Source organism: Phaethon lepturus, unplaced genomic scaffold, assembly GCF_000687285.1.
Source record: "Phaethon lepturus isolate BGI_N335 unplaced genomic scaffold, ASM68728v1 scaffold25492, whole genome shotgun sequence".
In the NCBI taxonomy this organism is placed as follows: Eukaryota; Metazoa; Chordata; class Aves; order Phaethontiformes; family Phaethontidae; genus Phaethon; species Phaethon lepturus.
The window spans coordinates 78,817-102,714 of record NW_010525951.1 but is presented as its reverse complement, the minus strand read 5'-3'; the positions used below and the strand labels follow the sequence as shown (position 1 = coordinate 102,714).

Sequence of the window (23,898 nt, the reverse complement as noted above, 5' to 3'; positions counted from 1 at the left end):
GGCTCACAGCAACCGGCTCTTTCGGTAGGAATGTCCACCTGCGGTGCTAAAAGTAAGTTTGAGGGAAAAGCGAGCCGTACTAAAACCGCTTTTTTTAACGTGATGTAAGGGGCTGGTATTTAGTGTCGTTGAGTACAGCTTTGCGTGATTATCTCACAATGTACATAATCCACAGGTGGTCTGTCACTTGTGTGGTCTTCAGAAAGAAAGTAGTTCGCCATCAAGAAACTTAATGTTCATGTGCAGTCTGATCAAGCTGGCAATGAGGTTCTTTACTAACGTATAGTTATTGAATAAGTAGTAACAGGTACTTAATTGCTCTTTCTTCCCTTTTCTTATAGGTTGTAACTTTTGCAAGACTTGTGACATGAAGTAGGACAATCAGCGTTTTGAAGAGCTCCGTCATAAATACGGCTGCATCTCTGAACGTTGGTGGATTTACTGGAGACTCTTCCCAAAGCCTGCTCGAATCAGAACCTGTAAACTTTCCAAAAGCTTCATAATGCAGTTCTTAGTATCCAAAGGAGATTATATTAGATATTTGAAAAGATCTTTATTGCTAGTTTTAGTATATGTAATAGTTCTTGTGTGCACTGATCAGGACTACTATGGTTTACTTGGAGTATCCAAAGAAGCAAGTAGTAGAGAAATACGACAAGCGTTCAAAAAACTGGCATTAAAGTTGCACCCTGATAAAAATCAGGTAAGTTACATCTTTAACAGGTCAAAGTTGTTGAGTTAATGGATCTTAATGTTTAAACAAAAAGTGGTTTTCATTTATCTAAAATGTTTCTCTGTTCTTGTGAAGTAATGTAACCACCTGACGGTTCAGCTCAGATTTTCTGTAGAGAAAATTTACTAAAAGGGATAGACTGGTCATCTATGGTTGTGTTTAATTTCGGACATATTAAACTGCTGTACTAAAAAAAAAAGAAAGAGGCAAGATCATTTAATTCTTAATTGTATTTTTGTAAATAGAGGAAAACTTATGTCTACTATATTACCTTGGTAAACTGGTGAGTTTGTCTCTTCTTGTTTAACTTAGCGGAACTTACTGCTTCCCTAACATGAAGTGTCATCTAAACAGCAAACACCACCAGTCTGTACGGAGACATCAGTCTCCAAGTATCAAACAGCACAAAGAAGGAATTCTGGGACTGCCAAGGCAGGCATAACGAGGGAGGGTAGTAAGGAGCTCTAGACTAACTAGAGAGAAGACGGAGAACAGCTCAGTCTGTGCTACCATGTTTTCTGAAGTATAAAGAAATAATTTTTAAATGTAAATGTCATCAGTTTTTCCTCAAGATATACTGAAGTAATCAGAAACTCACGTGAAATACGAGGGTTTAGATCTTTATATGTGCAACTGCAGCTGCATAGAGCCCCAGAAAACAGTGATGTTCCATATGAGCTCAGGGCCTGCCTGCACAGAGTACGTTGAAGCCTCTGAGGCTCTCATGTTTTACAATGGATTTGAACATGGCGAAGCTCAAAGAGAAAGCCAAATCTCAACAAAGTTAGAAATGACAACTTGTGGCTATTAACTGCCATTTCCCTGTGTTGATACCTTTCAAAATAGTAACATTTTGGGTCAGGTTCTGTAGTTTCCAAGTATGCAAACACTACTAAAATACTACTAAAGATATTTCAACAGGTTATGTTCAACATTAAAGATGATATATAGAAGATGAAGCCCTTACACAAATTCTATAATGGTAAAGCATTTAATGTATATTTAGGTAAATAAGTCAAGAATCTTTAAGAAAAAGTGTCTTTTGCATGAACTGTGTAAGCACAAGTTAAAAGGTTATGAGAGTGCTGCAGATTTCGCTCACCACTGTTCCACTGCACCAGCTCAGAACTCAAACTGGGGTTCAAAATATGTCTGCAGATTTTTCACAATTCTAATTCTGAAGCTACCTAGAACCAGAATGCTTTTTAAATAAAAAAAGGGGCCTCTGCTTACACTGTAAGATCAGAAGGGATGAATCTGTCTTTATAGCAAAGATATTCAAACTGGACTAGTGGTGTTCTAGGGGAGTAGAAAAGATTATAGATGAAATGGTAAGTCTTCATTATTGAGTACTTTTTTTTTCTTCTTTTTTTTTTTCTTCCCCATTGGAGAAAGAGAGTTGAAAGAAGAGGGGTCACTGGAGAATGTTACAGCCTCCTACCAGTTCGCTTTGTATTTCTGTTGGTACTTTAGTGAGGATGAAGAAATGAGCAGAAGATGCATCTGGCTTCAGGAAAGCAAAACTTTACTGTAGTTTCTTTGAAGATCACTGTGTAATGTCTGCTTCCATCACAAATGACATCTTTAGTAGGGATATAAAAATATTTCCAAAGATTATTTTCTCACCATTATCTGTACAATGTGGTTTATTAATTACTTACTAATTATAGTTTTCCTTAAATAGAATGATCCAAATGCACATGAAAACTTTTTGAAAATAAATAGAGCCTATGAAGTACTTAAAGATGAAGATCTACGGAAGAAGTATGATAAATATGGAGAGAAAGGTCTTGAAGATCAGCAGCAAGGAGGTCGTTATGAAAGCTGGCACTTTTATCGCTACGATTTTGGTAAGTTATGATGTATGTTTGTGGCTTGCTTAAAACAGTCACAAGTAAATGCAATATTCAGATCTATATCAGATCTTTTTACACATTTCTGATGTATCCTCCCCAGATTTCTGCCTGCTCTCTTGTTCTCCTGTACCTGTCATTTTCTCTCTGCTGACCCAGTCTTTTATTTATGCTGCTAATGGCTACCCAAAAATACCAAAAATGTAATAATCTATTTACCCAGTCTTTTGTTCTTGCTGTTCCTGCTGCTTACCTTTTTATTGGTCATCTAACTTCTTGTTTATTTTTTTAAAGTGTGAAGCTGCTTTTTTTTTTTAACTTAAATTCCAGTGTTACTGTTTCATCAGCATTCTTTTTAACTCTTTAATGGAGAAAGATCTTTTTTGTTTAGAAAAAGTATTCTCCAGTGGATTTTGAGAGGAGATTTTTGTACTGTTAAGCCTATTTTATATGCAGTTATACAATTAGAGATCAGTAAAGAGGTAGTAGAAAATGAAAAAATAATAACAATCATCCACAAAATGATATTGAGACAAGTTATTTAATGTTTGTCGTAACAAATTTTAGGTAGTTAAAATAGGGGACCGAGGAACATGGTTTGATTGATATGGAAAAAAAAAAAAAAGCTGAAATGAGCCTCCACCTTGGCAAAATGTTTTTCTGGTGTTGTTTGATTTAGTATGTCCCAATCTCTAAAAAATTAATGTCTCTGCAAATTGAAATTGACTAAACCAGAGGTTCCTATCACAGGAAAATATGGAAATTACCCTAAAACTTCTTCAGATGAACGGATTTAAGAAATTTTATCTGTCTGAAGTTGCACTGCTTGATTGAGAAACGATATCCTTGACTGTCTATTTACCAGTCGTTTCAAGAGTATCTATAGATACTTTTTTCTTTTATATGTATGTATATTAGAATATACATATTTTTATATATGTATGGGTGAGTGTATGTATTGTATTACATGATATATAAATGGATGGTGGTATAAAAAGTACCTTGTCACCTGTCAAAATTAATTTCTCTCATTATTTATTTGTATTTAATCCTTGTATACCTCAGGTGAAATGGCATCTCACCATGCTAGGTACTGTAAAAGATCTGTAGCCATAGTAGCGTAATATAATGCTGTCTAATAGTATTTTTGGTATCTCTGCACTGCCTTTCTTGCGTACTTGAAGTAGTAGACTGTTTTGTAGTGATGATCTAGATAGGACTGGTTAGCATTTTAGAAAAGCTGTCTTCCTTACCTTTATTCTGTCCAGTTTATTCCACTGCGTTCACACATTCTGTTAGTGGAAAACATTGTGGCTGAAACGCCTTTGTGATCTAAGTAGTTTAGAAAACCAGAGGCTGAGAGAAGTGAAGGTTTCCAGACATCACATATAGCGCGCTCAGTGAGACCTGAAGCTTCTTGAATTTTAATCTGACAACTGGTTGATGTAATTTCTAACACTCTTGCCGTAACAGTGGTAGTTCAAGTCCTCCACTCACTTGCTGGCTGCTCTGCTAAAACACCAAAAGAATTGATGGTGGCTTTTGTAGCACGGGGGCACAGGAGTTCACAAGAGATTAAACTAATGTTACATATTACTAAGCAAACATAGCTTTGTTGTAAAAACTCTCATTGCCAGTTTAATATTTCAATTTAAGTGTACTGTCTTCTGTTTTCTGTCTTGTGAATAAGACGATAGTCTGTTTCTTCATTTTAAAGATGGCAAAAATGAAAAGCAATTGTTGTTTTTTCAATAGGTATTTATGATGATGATCCTGAAATTATAACATTGGATAGAGGAGAATTTGGTAAGTTTTAAATAAATAGCTATCTGTTAGACAAATATGGCAACCCAAAGTAGCAATTTCTACATTGAGCGATATATCTATAGACTTCTATTTATGTATCTATACAAAAAAACTGTCAGAAAATCATCTTCAGATAAGAAAAAAAAACCCCAAAACCAAACCCTTCCTGTGTTCAGTAATGTAATGCTAGTTAGCATCAATATCAATAAACAGTTTAGATTAAGTTTGAAAGATACTTTCTGAGATCTGTAGGAGGAAATTATTTGAATTAAGATTTTGTTTCTCCTAACTTACTATTTTTTTGGTCTCTTGTCTAAAAATGCACTTGATAGAACTTTTCTATTATATTTCTATTTTTTTTTTTCTGTGAAATCCAGTCAATTGTGCCTTGCACAAGAGGTTCAAATCCAGAAGGTGATAGCAGATACTAAAAACACAGCTAAGTAAAACAAGGTCTGGAAAGATAATGCTTTCAGTGAGGACATCATCCTTTTTTTTTTTTTAATTATAGCAGTTTATAACTAAAAGAGAAAAAATACTGGATTTTGTGTGGGGTTTTTTTATCTGCATTTTGAGTACAGTTTCCTTTATATGGACTGGATCTACATGCTGAACCAGTTTTGTAAACTGTTCTAATAGCAGAATGTCATGATGCTCTCCATGAGAACCTGGTCTTGTTTTGGTTAATTGATTTGCAGAATCTACACATTCCTTAGTTGGCTTGTTTGTGAGGGCATTTTAATATAGGCAAATATAACTTAGAAAATTCACTATAAAAATTATGTCCAAAAATGGAGAAACTGAAAGCCATGTAATTCTAGCTGATAACATCCGTGTGTGTATATTTTGTTGCTGTTGCTTTCTTTTATAAGCAAGAGCATTTAATTATGTTTCCCTTGACTTTTCTAGTAATCATATGAACTTGGATTTTTAAATTGCATTTTCACCTGTTAGACAGGGATTCTACATAAAAAGATTGCCTGGTGGAACCCAGAAAATACATGAAGTGATATAAGGAAATGGAAAGTTCTAGAGGGTAAAAATCTTTTAGAACTCTTTCTTTGTTTTTAAGGTAACCAGACTTACACTATTACACATTTCAGCTAGGTTAATCTGTAGAGACTAAATTTATTCTTAATTAATAGAACAGATGTTGAAAGTCGGGTTGCTGATACTCTCTGAAATACTCACTGTTGTAGGGAAGTGCACAAAAATCGTATGTGCAAATGAGGTGCAGTCTTTATCCCATCTGCGTTACTGCTGCTAACTGTGTCTGACATAAATACTGAATTCAGCTCTTGGGGGGAAAACAATCTGGTAAAAATGTACATTCTCAATATAACTACGTTGTAGATGTGTATTATGTAAAATTTTCTTCTCTCCATCCAGATGCTGCTGTTAACTCAGGAGAACTGTGGTTTGTGAATTTTTACTCTCCTCGATGCTCCCACTGCCATGAGTTAGCACCTACGGTATGTATAACAAGCAAATTAACTCTGAAAATGAATTGGTTTTAACAGCATAAAACTTAATGAAGTGGATTTTTACACTGAAGCTGAAACCAAAACCAACAATTCAAGATGCTAGGACTAAAACATCCTGATTTTTCATTATATCTTTATAGGAAAATAATCTTTTTTTTTTTTTCCCCCTCCTTTTTTTTCTAGTGGAGGGAGTTTGCTAAGGAGATGGATGGAGTAATACGCATTGGAGCTGTCAACTGTGGAGATAATAGGATGCTTTGTCGAATTAAAGGGATTAACAGTTATCCCAGTCTGTATGTTTTCAAAACCGGAATGGTGAGTGATAAAATTTTGAGGGTTTTGAGGAAGACTGAAATCTGGAAGAGTATTTCTTTTAATACTTGTTCAATCATAGATGTTTATAGAAAGATCTTCCTTTTAACATATTACTTCCTTTTAATAAATTACTTTTTCTCTTCTTTCACCTTAAAGTAATTTAGAAACTTAATTTCAGAAATAGATACCTGGTTTATACAGTGCTTTTTTTGAATGATTTCACTGTGCAACATACCACTTCTAATTTGGGAAGGTACGGGTGGCAGTGGTGCTATAGGCAAAGCAATAAATCTACTTGGACAGTTTCTCTTAGAGTATTGTAAAGGACTTTTCAAATACAGAGAATAGTCTGTGGTTTTGAGTCTAAAGATGATGTGCCTAAAGAAACTTGGAAAGTCCTTCCACAAGCTTTCCTGCATGCTAGCTGCATTATGTACGTCACACATTATAGCCGCTTCTTAAGTAGCGGTGCTGGGGTGGCGTACAAATTGCATTCGGTTACATTTTGACCATGATAGGATTTGAGAGGTTGAACGCAGAGATTGTGTATACACAAATGGACTGATGCAAGAAATTTTTATTTAAATAGAAGTATAATCACTGGGAGTTGGTGTTTCTAAGACTAAATTATCCTTGTGTTGCTGGATTTGGAAAGAAAACACATTACAAAATTTAAATGAAAGTTAAAGTCCACACATTCCAATATGAGAGGGAGGGAACAGTTAGCGCTAAGGGTTGGGGGGTGGAAGGGTGGCAGGGTCCCACAGTTGCATAAGTACTGTTATAGAGGAAAAAAAAGTAGGTTTTGGGATGGTTTATTTTTGGTTTTTGGGGTTTTTTTAACTTTTTCTAAACGTTATTCTTTGTCTTCTATAGCAACCAGTGAAATACTATGGAGACAGGTCAAAAGAGAGCTTAAAGAACTTTGCCATGCAGTATGTTACAAGCACGGTCACTGAGTTATGGGCAGGTAATGTTCACCTATTTTTCTTGGGGTGTTGTTCTTGAAATTGCTTTTACAATAAAACATATGGCAGAAATTATGTATACAACCGCATCTGTCAACTGTGTTACTAAGTGTTATTTTTGAGATTAAAAATATCTTACTGTAACTTGCTAATATAAAGGTAAAACCTTCTTGTTTTGTACTCTTGTTAAATCACAAACTGATGCAAATTGTTTCACTCTCAGGAAACTTTGTTAATGCCATTGAAACTTCATTTGCTTCTGGCGTTGGTTGGCTGATCACCTTCTGTGCTGAACGTGGGGGTAGGTATATTAAATACTTTTCAAATAAAGCAAACAGGAAAAAAAAAAGTACTTTTGCTGATAGTGGCATAATCTCTTCTAATAAAAAATTGTAAAACATCTTTAGATGATCACAGTATCTGGGCTATGGGTCATTTAAGCACAATTTTAGAGGTGCTTTGGCAAAAGGGACATTAGTAGAAAGATTATGCTATTGTACTTTTGTATTGTCACGTGAGTCACTACAGCAGCACTCAAGTGTAACCCCTCAGGAAGGGAACTGGCAGAAAAGGCCTCTGACTGCAATTTGCAGCTCAAGCTCAAATGACAGATATGCATAGGTGCGTGCCAGCTTGTCAGTGATAGCCGAGGAGAAGGAAGGATGTATCTCCCCATTAAACCACCAATACTCAAAAATTAGCTGCATATTTTCTCAGAAGGTAGGTTTGGACACAGCATTGATGTCATGTCTGAGTTTAGAGTTGCACTATTTTTTTGTAGCTGTTTGTCACTGACTTTTTTGGGATCAGTACCGGATATGGTATATGAGAAAGTTGCCTTAGTTAGCTGATAGAGCTAAGTAAATGCACTACACCTTTGACAAACAAAGATTTCTCCATCTTACGAAGAGACCTTTGCTCTGTGAACTGAATAACCAGAGCTGCAGCTTGGATTTACATTCGTAATAGCTTGATTTCAAGTTGCAGTCCTTTTGTTACTAAGTTTTCGACTTTGGTCCAAGTAAAGCGAGGTTGATGCATCTTCTTATTTCAGAAAAAAGAATCTGCATCAGAAGGCAATTATTCAAAGTCTGGATGGGTAATTAGAGCATATGATGTATTTATAATAGTAAGTTGTTATTTGAATGACAGAAAATTTATATTTCCATTGAAATCTCATTCCAAGACAGCATGTAGATATACCTCTTGGTTTGTTTTTTTTTTTAAACATTGGTTAAGAAGAAATTTTAAAGATCAGTCTTTATATACCAAATAAAATATTAAAATTTTTAAAATTAGAATTCTCTGTTGATGAAGCAAGAGAATGTTATTCATGTTATTTTTAACTTAGAGTAGACAACCATCAAGTGCTGATTGCTAGATGTTACACCTTCAAGTCACTGAAATACCAGACGAATAGCCAGGAAGCATGCTTTTTGAAATGGTCACCTATTGAAGTTTTATGTTTGTAAATAACTAATTTTTATTTTGCAGATTGCTTGAGTTACCAAACACGCCTTAAGCTAGCTGGCATGTTGGTAAGCGGTGTTTCACTTTGAAAGCATTACCTGTTACTGTTAAAACAAAACAACGGAAGTGAAAGCATAAAATTGTAGCCAAAACTCTCACTGAGTTTCATACATTAACTTTCAGAAGAGTGAAGTATTTTGACATAGTAGCTATTGGAATAACATTAAATTTTTGAAGAATTTTATAAAATATGAATGAATATCAACAAATTAATTGCAATGTGGTCTCCTGCAATTTTCAAAATGTTATATATAATTGCTTGTGTTGGGATTTTCAAAAGCATTTCTGAACTTGAAATTAAAAAATACTTTATGTGTTTGTTTTTTGTTGGTTTGTGGTTTGTTCTTTGTTTGTTTGTTTGTTTGTTTTTTTAATTACAGGAAGGTCTTGTTAATGTAGGCTGGATGGACTGTGGCACCCAGGGTGAGCTTTGTGATAATTTAGATATCTCATCTAGTACTACAGCATACTTTCCACCTGGAGCCACCATAAATAACAAAGAGAAAGGAGGTGTTTTGGTACGAGTTGTTTCATAGCCATTCTGTATTTAGCTAAAATAAGGTGATGACAATGACAAAGGGATGTATAAATAATTTCCAAATTGATTATATACAACTGAAAAGATGCTTTTTTCTTTTTCTTCTAAGCTTGTATGCTCTGGTATGAGTTTAAATCCCTCCTGGCTTCTAAGGCAGTGATCCCTGGAGGTGGTCCCCAGTTGGCAGCTCTGCAGGGAGAGTGAACAGGAGCACGGTGCAGTAGCAGCAGCCCGTAGCTCTGCCTAGCCACCTCCTCAGGAGTCCCCCGAGCAGCTGGGGGAATCCAGGGGTGGGATGTGCTCTGTGACAAGCCCAAGAGCTAGTTCTGAAGCTGCTACCCAGCTATCTTGGGCAAGCTTGGGAGATTTGCCATGTGCCTCCAATTTTTATTCCAGAAAGAATATGCCCCAGGTATCACAAGTTTGAGAAATGTTACTCTGAACGGAGTACTGACATGTGTGATAAAAGCACTCCTGCGTTGTCCGTTGGTACAGATTATGCGTTTTGGCTCTATTCTAATATTGCAACCTCCTCCTACGTTTGTGTGGTAGTTCTAACTTCCTTAACTGATGGGAGACATTTCTCAGTTTGAAGCGTGGCTTGCTCCCTTATTGTCACTACTGTTATCTCTGTCTTTAAAAGGAGAAAATTAAATTTATAACCTGCCTACTTTCAACTTTGTAACTTACCAACTCTGAGTTACTGATTCATATTACTTCCTAAATTTAAAAAATTACTGAAACTTAAATGTCCATACAGTGCAGTTAAGGAAGGCTGTAAAACTAGATTGGAAATCTTGTAAACTTGATTGGCAAATTTGGTTTGCAATTTGAATTTGAGACGTAGCACCCTCTTTGGCACAATATGGTATCTTGAATTTAATATTGAGGGAAAAAAGCTAAAACACAGTATTCTGAGGGTGACGTTTGTGAAATTATATATATGAAAAGTTGATCAAACAACATATTATTAACTGTACTCTTCACTTGATGGAAAGGAACAAATCAGAATAATTTCCCTGACACTGAGTACTAATCAGCAACAATCAGGTTGGTGTTTGTAATTCCGTATAAAGAACACCGTTAACTTTCCTTCCTAGTTTCTTAACTCCTTGGATGCCAGAGAAATATATCAGGAAGTAATGCAGCATCTGCCAGACTTTGAAATTATTTCCGCAGCATCATTAGAGGTGAATTTTTTTAAATATGCTAAGATTTCTTTAAATAATGTATTTTTACATTTTTATTGTTACTTTTTTTACATTTTTCAAATCCTGTTGATAAAACATTTAGCATTTATTTAACTGAAAATTACTATATTTTTTCTCCTCTGTAACCAAAATTATTTAACATTGTTTGTCTACATTTTACTTTTGTTGCTTAGTAAAACAACAAAAGTAAGGGGGAGGAGGGCACATATTTAATAGTAAAATAGAAAACCAAGGAAATTGCCATTGCAACACACTCTGCAACTGTAACAACTGTAACTTTCTAGTTATTTTTTAAAATAAACTACATTGTAGAGAATTTTTTTAAAATGTATTTTGTCAGCAATCTAAGAAAGAAAAAATACTTGTTCATCCATGATAAGTTATGTATGAACTGAAATTAGAAGTCATAAAGTTACTCCTGTCTTGGAGGGAAAAAAGAGGAAACCTCTTTTCACACTTGTAGGGGCACTTAGCAGCTTGATCTACAATAGGAGACACATATGGAAACAAAAAGTATAGAGCGTAGCACGTAGCCAGCTTGTTTTCAGATTTCTTCCTCTTTCCCATTTATGATGCAGTAAAATGAAGTTAGTGGAAGGACTGCATGAAAGAATTTGTTGCGTGGAGGAGGTTACTCAGATGAAAAATTGGGCATTTGCTGTTATAAAACATCAAAGGAATTTACAAGTTGGTATAAGCTGGGAATAATTTTTGTTTTGTTTCATTTTTTGTTTGTTTGGGTTTTTTCCTTCCCCTTCATTTAAAGGACCGTCTGGCTCATCACCGATGGCTGCTTTTCTTCCAGTTTGGCGAGAGTGATAAACCAAACGTACAGGAATTTAAGAAACTTAAATTTTTACTTAAAGATGAACATATTCAGGTAAGACTGCTCACTTACCTAGTGTTAAATACCATTTACATTCAGAGAACAAGTCAATATGTTTTTCATTATTATTAGCTGCTACTACCACCTGCCACCTCTGGTACTGAACGAGGTACATTATCACGTGGTAAATCTGTAGTAAGCTTTCAATTTAAAGCAAGCAATGAAGTTTGCCATATGGTTTGAATAATTTAAAAGTAGTGAGGAAGGATTATCTTTTAAATCTGCTCTCTTATGGGAATGTTGCTGCAGATCCCATTGAGTTAACAAAGTTAACACTTCAAATTAATGTATGTGAAACTGTATTTTAATTACTCAGAAAACTCTGTAATTATCTTGAATTTTTTCTTAATAAAAAGAAAAATGTACAAATTCAAACTTTGTACTAAAGACATATGGATCGTGTTATTCTATAAGGTATGTATTTTAAAAAAATTGTTGCATTGACTAGAAGAATTTTAATATCACATTTATTTTAGGTGTCTTTTTTCCTTCATTACTATTTTGGTTGGCGGAGGGGAGAGGATTCTTTAAGGTTTTATTCGCTGTTTTGGCCTTTAAATTAAAAATTAGCAAACAACCTAATATAGCTGTGCTAGTAGCTTCCCCGAACATCATGGTTACAAGATTGTCTTAAGACATCTGCTGTTTATAAAAAGGCTGCTACTTTTCCATATTTTTTACGTTTTTTAATGAATCTATCCTAACTCTCACTGCTTTTCAAAATATGTTAATCTGTATAAATCAGGATGCATTAATTAAAATGGCACTGCCTGTTCAATAGGTTGGCAAGTTTGACTGTCTTTCCTCACCAACTATCTGCAACAAACTGTATGTCTATCAGCCTTGTTTAGCAGTCTTCAAGGGAAAAGGAACTGGAGATTATGAAATTCATCACGGTAAGGGAAACTTTGGCAAGTTTAAATCATTACATAATCACTTTGCAGTGACACTATCTTAGGCAAACTGCATTTGTTTTCCCAAAGAAGAGTTTTGTAGTTTTAATATTTGCTATTTTTCCTCTGACCTTACTTTAGCCTTGCACAAACTTACTATTTCCTTTAGTTTTTTGTTTGGTTGGGTTTTTTTCCCTGGGTAAGCAGTCATTAGACGCCAAGAGATGTATTTTGTCATTACTATTCTGTTTATTTCAGTGTCATTTACATAATTGCATACAACTGAAATCTCTGAAGCTGACCAGGAGAGCTTCTGCTTTGGGTAGGATAACCAAAGAATGCTGTAAGGCACACCCGTCACAGAGGATTAACATGCTAGTTGTACAGTGCTGCCAACTTAACAAACTTGGATTTGATTTCATGTGTCACTGCACTAAAACTAATTCCATGTTTTGCTGACTTCCATCCAAGAAAATCTATATTGAGACTTTTACCACTGACTTTCATTTCCAAAGTAGCAGTTTCCTTCCAGGAAAGGTTGGAACTATGTTACTGTGTACCACTGAAAGGATTCAAAAATGCTGGCTGAAGGGGAATGGAACCTGAAGCAAAACTGTAATTTGCAGCAATAGGTGTAGCTTCATCCAGAACGCGTCACAAGACAATTATGCAAGATAATGTTCTAATTTTCTAGCTGCTGAGGTATTAGAAACAGCTTGCTAGAATTAGGTGAGAGCCTCAGTACTATGATAAAGAAGAAAGGAGAAAAGATTTTGACCACTTAGAAAAGATTAGTTGTATCTAAGGGGGGAAGTTGATCCTGTACATCTCATGATTGCTGCCGGGAAAAGCCTTATATACTCTGAAATTTCCACTCCTGCAGAGAAGCCAAGAAAGGGTCGTATACATACAGCATTTTAAGATCTTCTTATAATGGCAAGATTACAAATAGTGTAAGAGAAATACACTGGACTACAGTACACAGATTCTTTTCTGAATGTTTGGTGCACTATTTACAAAATAGATGGCATCTAGAATGTTTGCCAATAGTCCTGTCACTCCAGTATTTATAACAATGCAATACTTGAAAGAATCAGGTGCTTTTATATGCTATGTTCAAGGGCTTCAGCAGTTTAAAATCTACAAACAGTAATAAGTCTTAATATGTCTTTGTGCCATGACTTCAGATGTAATTACCCTGAAGTTCTTATTCTCGGTTCATTTCAAGACACAAACTCTGATTTCTGCTGACAAATACGTACCTGAAGGGTGTGAAGAGCCTTCATCTTTGCCCACTAGATCTGTGTCAGCAGAAACTTCAGTTACACCTAAAAAGCTGTGATTTATCAATATAATTTATTTTGCTTTAAGACTTCATTGTGTCAATAACTTTGCCAAGGCAAGTGTATCTAGAATAGTAACTTTTTAATTTCAACAAACACTAGTAAGATGGTAAAACAGCCAGCAGTCCAGACACTAAAAACCATTCATTTTGTTTGACAAACAATGTTTTGTCTTGAATGAAACATTTATTTGGCTGATACTGGGTAAATACCCAGTTTAGTATTTAGCCAAATATCAACTATCACCTAAAGTAGGTCTTACCTATGTAGGTTTGGACAGTTTAATGTTGTCTTCCTGAGGAAAAGCAAGCCAGTAGCCATTAAGCGGGCCATGTTTAAAGATCAGTCAAGGGAACTGAAGGATTCCTCTTGCTCTCTCTGAAGTTTTTTTAATGAGACCTTTCACAGGGAAAAATAAAGTTTCCTTTCTGCGTTGTACTTTGAAGGAAAGAAGATCTTATATGACATTGTTGCATTTGCCAAAGAAAGTGTCAACTCTCATGTTATCACATTGGGACCTCAGAATTTTCCTGACAAAGAAAAGGAACCATGGCTTGTGGATTTCTTTGCACCGGTAAATATTTAATATCTGTATTTCCCTTCTTCTAAAATGTTATGTAACAAAACACTAGCAGTATATTGAAAGTGCCCTTCAGCATTCATGAGATGGTATTGTAATTTCTCATTCCTTGGCAGCATTAGTTCCTAGACTGTGTGGGTTTTGTATGTAGTGGAGTCTGCTGTCAAAGCAGCATATTATTCATCTCAAACAGCTTACATTCTCCTGAGAGCCAGCTGCAGGGAAAGCAATTGCGATAACTTGCATTTTGTTTTCTAGTGGTGTCCTCCTTGTCGAGCTTTGTTACCAGAGCTGAGAAAAGCATCAAAACATCTTTATGGTCAGCTTAAATTTGGAACATTAGACTGTACTGTCCATGAAGGGCTTTGCAACATGGTAAGCTGCAGGAACTGGGGGGAAAACAAAAAAAAATCCTTCCAAAGAGTATTATTTTCTTCTAGTTGGGGGTAGGGAGATGGGGGCAGACAATGCTTGTTCTTTAACCAAGCAGGACACTTGTAGCATAATTTTTTTCAAAGGAGCAAACTATGTAACCACTACGGATAATATATTGATGCAAAATACAGGTCACATTTTTGCTCTGATTTCATAGTGTTATTGGAAGACTCTGGAAGTGTCAGAATTTACTAATCCCTGTTTTTTTCAAAGAGCAAACTAGAATAAAAGCAGACAGAGAATTTTTTTTTCTAGTGTGTATATAAATATCTACATGCATTCTTTTTGTTCTTCACACAGGAGGACAAAAAATAGTAAAACATTAAAAAATACAAGTTTTATATTGGTATAACACTTTTTGAAGATGTCTGCAAAACTACTTCTAATTCGGTTCACCCTAACTGACTTTGATTTTTGTTTTGTAGTGCTTAAGGAGTGCAGGATTAATTTTAAAGCAAAACAAAGTTTATTACTTACCAGTTTATGCTTATTTAAACAGATAGTAATGGAATTAAATTTAAAAAAAACTGCATATTTTGTGGTTCACAAAAGCTTTTTATGTTAGAATGTATTTATCTTTAAAATGTGGATGTCTTAAAACACATGAAAAATGAGCAAAAAAGAACAAGCTTTTTAAAGTTTTATTGAGATGTGTTTACATACTGAAGAATTCAAGTCATGGAAGCATCTGTGTTCAATAGTAAACAATACGGTAGTAAACAAACATACAGTACAAGCATTTTCTCCTGAAGACCAGGAATAGCTTTAAAGTTAAGGCTTAGGAGGCCTGTGGATTAATTCCTGTATTTGTGGAGCATGGCAAAATAACTACTGGCTGGTTTTTAAATTCAAAGCAAACCGTGCCATCTCTGAATACAATTGGCATCTTTTCTGTCCTGATTTGTAATGGCTTCAGACTCCCATCTGCATGTAAGTGTGAGCAGTTGTAATGTGCAAACGGAACAGGTTAGCTGCTGTGAGCCAGCAATACCGATGGCAGTTAGAGGAAAGTACAAGAAACCTAACAATTCTGCGCCGTTTCTTATTGTCTGTTTTGTTAGCATAACATTCGAGCTTATCCAACAACGGTTGTGTTCAATCAGTCTGATGTTCATGAATATGAAGGACATCACTCTGCTGAGCAGATCTTGGAGTTTATAGAGGTACGTAAATTACAACCCTTGTTGCAGTCATGCTCTGTATGCAGCTCATCCACAAACGTGTTCTCTAGTTCAAAAATTCTGAGACTATTTTTTTATTATTACTATTATTAGACTAGTAAGATAAAGAGTGGAAAAAACCTTGGGCAAGAAAAGTGATCTAGCAGCTGTCAGGGGCTTGACACCTAATGGATTAATTTCTCTAATCTGTCAAGTAATTGCTTTGAGATCATTAGCAAAAAACTTAAGAGCCCTTCCAATCTGCAAAGACTTCTGTCTCAGAGAGAGGATAAAGGAATTAAAAGTATGAAGTGGTGTAATGTTAAGATGAAAATGCTTCGCATACACACCTTGACATAGGAGGAAGTTCACATTTTTGTCAGTTAGCTCGCTGGTCTCCATGCTTCTCAGCTGTTTCTTGAACTTTTTTAACTCACAGAACTACAAATCGTTGGTAGTCATTGCTGTTGCTGCCAGAGTTTTGGCACCCATCTTCCAGCATTCAGGTTCTCTCACTGCTAGGTCCGCAGATTATTTTCCACTCTTTGAAAAGACTGTTCATTCTCTCCAGGCAGCCCAGAGAAAGCAGGTTTCAGAGCACACATGCAGGAACAGGTGGAGATCAGTCTTTTTCAGTTGATAGTCAGAGGCCCCTAGTGCACCATATGTGGTGTTCTGCATCCCAGCCTGAACAGCATAGCCGAGTCTCATAATGCCTGTTCCTGCCAGGTAAGCTGAGTTTCTTGCCTTTTGCCCCTCTTTTGCAGCCTGGCTGTATTTTTTTGATAGCTCTTCTCAGCAAATCAGACATACAGTTGTCAGGTTGAAAGGATGACTTTTGATGCTTCCATGCCTTTTGGTGGTGTGGGGTCTTCCCTATCAGAGCAGCAAGTGTCACTAAAAGAGGGACAACAGGGACATTCTCAGAATTTGCTACAGTCTGTTTGTATGTGATAGCGCTCGATATAGGATAACATTGTTGTGAAATATGCCTATTAACTGTCCTTACTTTAGGATCTTAGAAATCCATCAGTGGTCTCCCTAACACCAGAGACATTTGTTGAATTAGTTCAGAGAAGAAAACGAGAGGAAATCTGGATGGTTGACTTCTACGCTCCGTGGTGTGGACCTTGTCAGGCTTTAATGCCAGAATGGAAGAAAATGGCCAGGGTAAATGACATTCAAACATTTTTTTTCTCCTTTTGTGTCCTGTTCCGTGGAATTATTGAGATGGTACAACTACTGTCATAGAGATTTGCCAACTGAGAAAGTCTAGTGATTAATATTGCAGGCAAAACAGGGGATTCTTACCTGACAGATTTATATTGCTTCAAATAAAAAGCTTTTTTTTTTTTTAAAGGTTCAGTACATTTATACTGTAATTGAGTTTTTCCTGTTTTCAAAGACCTAAGAAACTTTAGAGTAACTAACTTTCCTTGATGCTTAGTGCTTTGTCTAGACAACAGCTCTGCATTTGTTTAAAACAAAATATGAAAAAAAGATTTACCCATAAGAAATGGTAAGAAATGGTTGAAATAATTTGCCACTTTATTCTGAGTATTGTTTATGATCATTAGTCATCTTTAAGATAGCACTTAGACCTTGGTGAAACCTCTGACTTCGAACTCGTTTAATCTTAAATTCATCTTAATCCATTTTAATTATTTCCTATATTAGAAAGATTTTTTTTCCTACGATCTTGGTTTTTTCCCTGAAAATAAGTAAGTGTTAAATAACATGCACTTCAAAGCGGGTTGTCAGTTAGCTGAATTACACATACTTCAGTGTGGAATTGTTGGGATTGGGGAGGGTGTTTTTGTTTTGCAAGGTCATTACAGTGTTCTCTCATTTGCAAAGGCCATATTACTTTACTGACAACCATCTGGGTTTTCCTGGACATGTTTCTAGGAATTTGAACTATAAACTTGGGGCAAAAAAAATAGGGCTTTGGAAACAAGTACATGACTTTCAGATATTTAGAACTTGCCAAACTAGGAGTTCTAGCCAGGATTCTATATTCTAGTCAAATGTCTGTGAAGTATTACTAGCTCTATAGTACACGTTCGGTAATCATCAGCTTCCCTGCCTATGCCAGGTGGTTTGGGCCTTTGCAGCAAATACAGTGTGTTCAAGACACAGGCCAGCTGTGCGCTGATAGCACATCTGCACCGTACCAGGATCCGCCATAATTACAGAGCCGATGATACGGAACATGGTAATATGGTAGCCCTTATACTAAATAACCACACTCATACGTACCTCTGAGGCAAGGTAGGTGCCTCATGAGCCACGGGCATGCAGCTTATACTGAAATGTACGTGCATGATGGGAACGTACCTGGGTAGCTGGCTCCCATGAGATACCAGTGACCCATTTACAGAAAGGAAGCAAGCCTTGTGATAATCTTGGTTTGTTTTGGGTTTTTTTCCCAACTAAGTGATTAAGACTTAAATTCTGTTATTACTGAAACTGTAGTATTATTGGTTAGCATATCTGATTGTAGCTTTTCTTCTTTTTTCAGATGTTAAATGGATTAATCAGTGTAGGCAGTGTGGATTGTCAAAAATATTATTCTTTCTGTCACCAAGAAAATGTTCGGGGATATCCTGAAATAAGACTCTTTCCTCAAAAATCAAACACAGCTCATCAATATTAGTAAGTAGTCTAGTTTAGTTTAGAAGATGTTAGATGATGCGGTACAAGATGAATATACATCTTCTGTTGTGTACAAATGGTTCATCACAGCTATTAAAATAGGCTGTTATGATATTACTGTCCCAGATGTTATTGACTTCGTTACTTCAAACTAGTGCCATTTTATTTTGCCATTTCGTTTCAGTAATTTGTACTGAGACTGCCTCAGGAATCTTAATTTTCATTTCTTGTTCTTTATCAATTGCCAGTTTTCTAACTTTAATTGCCTGTAAAAGTAGATTATTTAAACCGTATAATATAAAAATACTACTGGGCTTAATCGAGTGTAGCTTTATCTTCAGAGAACAGAGCGATGTAGCCATCTGATCATCCTCCCTGCCAACAGTCTGTTAGCACCACTGCAAAAAAAATATCTAGTCATCCCATTTGTTGCATCATTAGTGTGGAAACATTAATCATTAACAAAACAAAAAAAACTCTATGGGAAATGAAATCCAGCCAAAAGCAAACAGCCTGTCCCCTCCATTTCACAGTACTGTTTGAAGATCCAGGGATTTTAGGAAGCACATGCATATTTAAAGATAGATAACCATCTGAAATAGCAGATGTCTTCCTTCATTATTTTATAAAATTAAAAGTTCTGTTAAATGCTGTCAGATCACAAACTGTAATGCCTCTTCATCGTAGTGCATCATAGACTTCAGTAGCTTTCAGCATTGGACTGCTTGCTTTTATTCAGGTCTTCTAGATGAAGTTTTTCTTAAAAGAATTTTTTTTTCCTGTTGAAAACAACTAAGTTCGTGAATATGACTAAGTGCCAAATTTCTAGTTATGAGTCAGCTCTTTTGTGAAAAAATATGGAAGTTTGTCTCTTGAAATAAAGATTACCAAAAGCGATTATCAAGTCAGATTTTGACAAGGTAACTCTATTGTAAAATACTTTGTTATAAAGTTGTAAATTAGTGGATATGAATTCTAAATTAATCTTTTTTCTAACCTGTCACTGGAGTCTCAAAATGCCCTGGAAGTCCAAATAATAAATCCTTGTCCAAGTAACCAGTTTGCCTGGACTTTCTGCTGTCAAATTGAGGGAAATGTATATAATTAATAATTGTTTTATTGTAATGAATGAACATCAATTAGAAAATATATTAAGATGTTTCAGTTTAATTCTCACGTGTCTTTGAGCCTGCATTTTATCTGGAGTTATTACCAAAGATCCTTCATTCAAAATAGTTCTAGCTATCAAAGCTTATGTACTCCAAACCAACTTTCTTACTCTCTTGACATAGAATTTTCTTCTATTCATCTTGTAGTCCTTAGTTCTGTATCTTTTAATTGTATTAATGAGACTTTCTCAGATTTGAGAGCAAGGTAAAAAAACATCCTAAAACATACATTTAAGTTCGTTATTTCATCATTTCCACTCTACAGTGTGTTGTTTTTTTCCAAACATAATTCAAACTACTGGGCAACTGAATTTTTCTTTTTAATCTTTTTATAGTAGCTACAATGGATGGCACAGAGATTCATATTCACTGAGAGGCTGGGCATTGGGGTAAGTCACTGCATTAAACTTTGTTCACAAGCCGCTTAGATAGTTTGCTTGCAAGGAGAAATTAATATTTAAATGCTATGTAAATCAAGAATTAGAAACAAGAATATATATTGCTTAATTTAAGATGTTAAAGTTTCCACATCTCTTAACTCAAGCTTTTAAAATGTGGAGAAATAGCATACTCCTTACTGTCCACCTGTTTTCTGAAGACCTGAATAATAAATATTATTATTTTGTCTACCACTTTAAAAAAGTGATTCTCTTATAGGTACAAAGTGTAATGTAGTGATTTCCAGGCTACTAATATTCTTAAGTTCAGAAATTGTTCTTGTGTTTAAATGGAATTTGGATACGTTTAAAATTTTGAATGGATTATGACTGTTATTCTTCCTCTCCACAGATACTTGCCACAAGTGTCTGTAGACCTGACTCCTCAGACTTTCACAGAAAAAGTTCTGAATGGAAAAGATCACTGGGTCATTGATTTTTATGCTCCTTGGTGTGGACCTTGCCAAAATTTTGCTCCTGAATTTGAGATCCTTGCAAGGGTAGGTTTTTAACTGTATTGTTGGATTGTTATATTTGTAATGGTTATTGGAATTCATCAGCACTTTAGTTTTTAGCAGTCATCCAAAAATCACATACCCCCAGTGATCCTCCTTAGGAGGACCCTCTTCAGTCTCACTTGCCAGTGGGTATTATCTCTTGCACAGACACACACAGACCCTCTTTTGAGACAGATTTCAGCTTATGATGGGGTGACCTTTGGAACTGTGATGTGCTTTGTCCTGAATTCAAGTGCTCCGCTGAACATGTAGCGGCTTCTGAGACAAGGTTAACAGTCTGCGAAGCAAACAAGCAACTACTCTGAAATATTTAAGATTTGAGCAATGTCTTTCATTTACTTTTAGCTGCACTGCTGGCTTGTTTAAGTTACTTGCTTACAGTCACCCATGGAAACTTGAAGGTGGTTTCTAATAAACCTTTCTTTTTAGACTATTAAAGGAAAAGTAAAAGCTGGAAAAGTAGACTGTCAGACTTACGCTCAGACCTGTCAAACTGCTGATATCAGAGCCTACCCTACTGTTAAGTTTTACCCCTACCAAGGAACACAGGTAAAGTGTCATCTTTGTGTACGCTGGTGAGCAGGTACTGTCAGTAGATGCATTTTATTTCACATTAAGACTTAAGAGACTATTTCTGTAACATACTAAAGTGCATTATTTAGATAGTTGGGACATACAATAATAATTTATTTCACTAATATTTAAAATAGGAAGACAATGATACAGTAATAAGGCGTTATTGAAAAATAATTAATTTAATTTAATAGAACAGTAACTAAAACGTGGGCTTAAGCAGAACCAAGGTTTAATTTTGCAGGGGTCTCGTGACAAAATGTTTTTCAACCTTTACCAATTCCACCACCAGCTACCAAAAATAGGAAAAGTCTCCCTCTAAATGAAATGTGGACAACTTAATTTTGGCTAAAAAGAAATATTCTTTCAATGTAATCATAGCATTCCGTTACAATTTTGACTTAAATAATGTATTTTAAGACAGAAATTTGATTAAAAATATTTAGTTTTGTCTCAAAAACAAACCTTATCAAACCATTTCAATTATCAGTGTGACTCTCAACATTTCCTACTAACAGATTAGTAGTAATAAAGTAAACTGAAAAAGTATCCAGGTAGTTCTAGGAAATTGCCTTTATTCATGTAAAACTATTACATTTCAAGAATATTACAGTCATCTTTTTAAATGTATTAATGCTGAAGATAAAGTATTCAATACATTCTGATAGTTAAGGCAATTCTTTTAATTACACTTTCCTTTTTTAACTGAATCTCCTATGGTAAGTTCTAGAAATCCTTCCTTCAGAGAATCCTAAATTCAGTAAGATTTTTCTGTGGTAAAGAGTAAACTTTTCAGGTCTCAAAAGCAGCGATCCACACTGACAGATTTCATGACCATAGATTACAAAGTGGCAGACTTTGTAATGGCTATCTACATTAAATATTTCGATGAATAACTGTGAGAAAATTATAACTATTTCAGATTTTTTTAGGGATCATGACAAAATTTGTGTGGATTTGAAAACTAGCAGCTAAGGGTGTTTCTTGCTATAAAGACAATTAACATTGTTTAAGCAGAGACAAAAACATATCCATGTAAATCAATATACCAGAGCCCTTGTCTTCCTCCCTGCATTCCTCTTGAATTTTGTCTGAAAGCAAGCAGATTTTCTGTTCAGTGTGGAGCATGGGTAACATGTTACACAATTTTTTTTTTCTTTAAGAAAAATGTTCTTGGCGAATATATAGACAGCAGAGATGCAAAAGGTATTGCTGACCTTTTGAATGAAAAATTAGAAGCCATTCAAAATAAAGGAAAAAGAAAAAAATCTAGAAATAAGGTAAGAATACTTATTGTGGGGCCTTTTGCAAAAGACTTTTATTATTGTAAAGAATAGCCCTTTAAAACATCTCTTTGTCCATGAGATACAGCCTGTAATATCTTCAAATAGTACCAGGTACATTTTACTTCCAGTCTTGTGGTGGTGGTGATTATTTATTCAAACTCAGTTCTCCCATGTCCACAGATGTAGTAGAGAATGCTGCATACTGCAGTTGCCACATCACTTATGGCAAGACTTAGATTTTATAGATATCCATGGGACAGCTGCATTTAAAGATACATGGCTGAGATAAACTGTATCTTTAGGTGTAATCCTTAGACTAGATTTAAGAAGCAGGCACCAAATTAGAGAGGCTGATTACTGCAAGTTTGGGATTAACACTAACTCAGAAGATATTAATATACAGCTGTTAAATAAAATTCAGGGTACTTCTTAAGAAACATTTGTCCTTGTTGAAAAATTAGTACTACAGAGAAAGAGAAACTTAAAATTACAGGGGAAAAAAAAACAAATAGTGTTGATTTTCATTTGTACTTGCAGAATAACTTGTTTATTTTCTTGTCACTAGGATGAACTCTAAGTGGTACTGAAGGTAGATACGATTCAAAATACTCTGAAGCTGTGAATATAGAAGACACCACAAGAAAAATATGAGGCTGGTTACATTCATGACAGGACAAAAGATAGGAAAACTAGTTTGAGTTCACGGGCATATGTGACTCTATGAATTCTGTTGAAACTGTGGTAAGATGAAAGCATTTTGGTTTTGATGGAGGCATTCAATGTTTCTGCAAAAGAATTCGGCATGTCCCTTTTCTGATACACCAACTACCTTCTTCCTAGTCAAACATTGGAGCTGACCAGAAATGTGGACTGTATCACTTTTGCCTACCCATTTACTAGTTCCTTATATTTTTCTGTCTCTTTTCAAAAAACACTTCTTGAATGTGGCACTCAGCCTGTGGCTGAATATGCACTCAAACCACTCTGCAATGCAGAAACACAACGAGGGATTGTCTGTTTGAAAGACAAACAGGTTTACCTGATGCTTTGGGGTTGCATTATTGTCTACTTAACTGCTAAGAAATAAAATCAAGAACTGATAGCAGGATAGGTTTCTTGAATGACATTGCTCCTGCCCTTGAGTGGATTACTTTATGGTGGCACTGGGGGTGGTGCTGGGAGGGAAGAGAACTTTGAAGAGCCTCTTTGGTTGTTTGGTTTGTGGGGTTTTTAATTTTCTTTTTTAAATAATCAAAAAAAAAAAATCCAGGACTCCAAACTTAGTGTTTCATGGGCTTTCAAAATTTAAGTTATGCCATAGAAGCATCTGCTTAAGTTATTAGGTCATAACTTTATTATTGCCTTTTTAAATATGAATGTATTCTGTGGATATATTTACCCTCTTTTGGTATTACCACTTTCCCTTTCTCTGCAGACATGTTTTGAGGGGTTTGTTTGGTTTTTTTACATAATCTTAGGCAAGCAGGATAGCAAGTGCCTTTTTTTAATTTAATAAACACTGTAC

General features: G+C 35.4%; 1 protein-coding gene across 1 annotated transcript; it reads left to right on the top strand.

Moving 5' to 3' along the window:
• Window positions 1-502: 502 nt before the first annotated feature.
• On the top strand, window positions 503-23,441 carry DNAJC10 (DnaJ (Hsp40) homolog, subfamily C, member 10). The gene is made up of 22 exons (XM_010282928.1): window positions 503-703; window positions 2,418-2,583; window positions 4,342-4,392; window positions 5,782-5,864; window positions 6,060-6,191; window positions 7,068-7,161; window positions 7,383-7,460; window positions 8,654-8,697; window positions 9,070-9,207; window positions 10,328-10,417; window positions 11,205-11,318; window positions 12,106-12,220; window positions 14,007-14,134; window positions 14,399-14,515; window positions 15,637-15,738; window positions 16,750-16,905; window positions 18,257-18,390; window positions 19,895-19,948; window positions 20,349-20,496; window positions 20,944-21,063; window positions 22,251-22,367; window positions 22,939-23,441. The coding sequence occupies exons 1-22, from the start codon at window positions 503-505 to the stop codon at window positions 22,948-22,950; spliced, it is 2,394 nt and encodes a 797-aa protein (XP_010281230.1). The 3' UTR covers window positions 22,951-23,441.
• The last annotated feature ends 457 nt before the right edge of the window (window positions 23,442-23,898 follow it).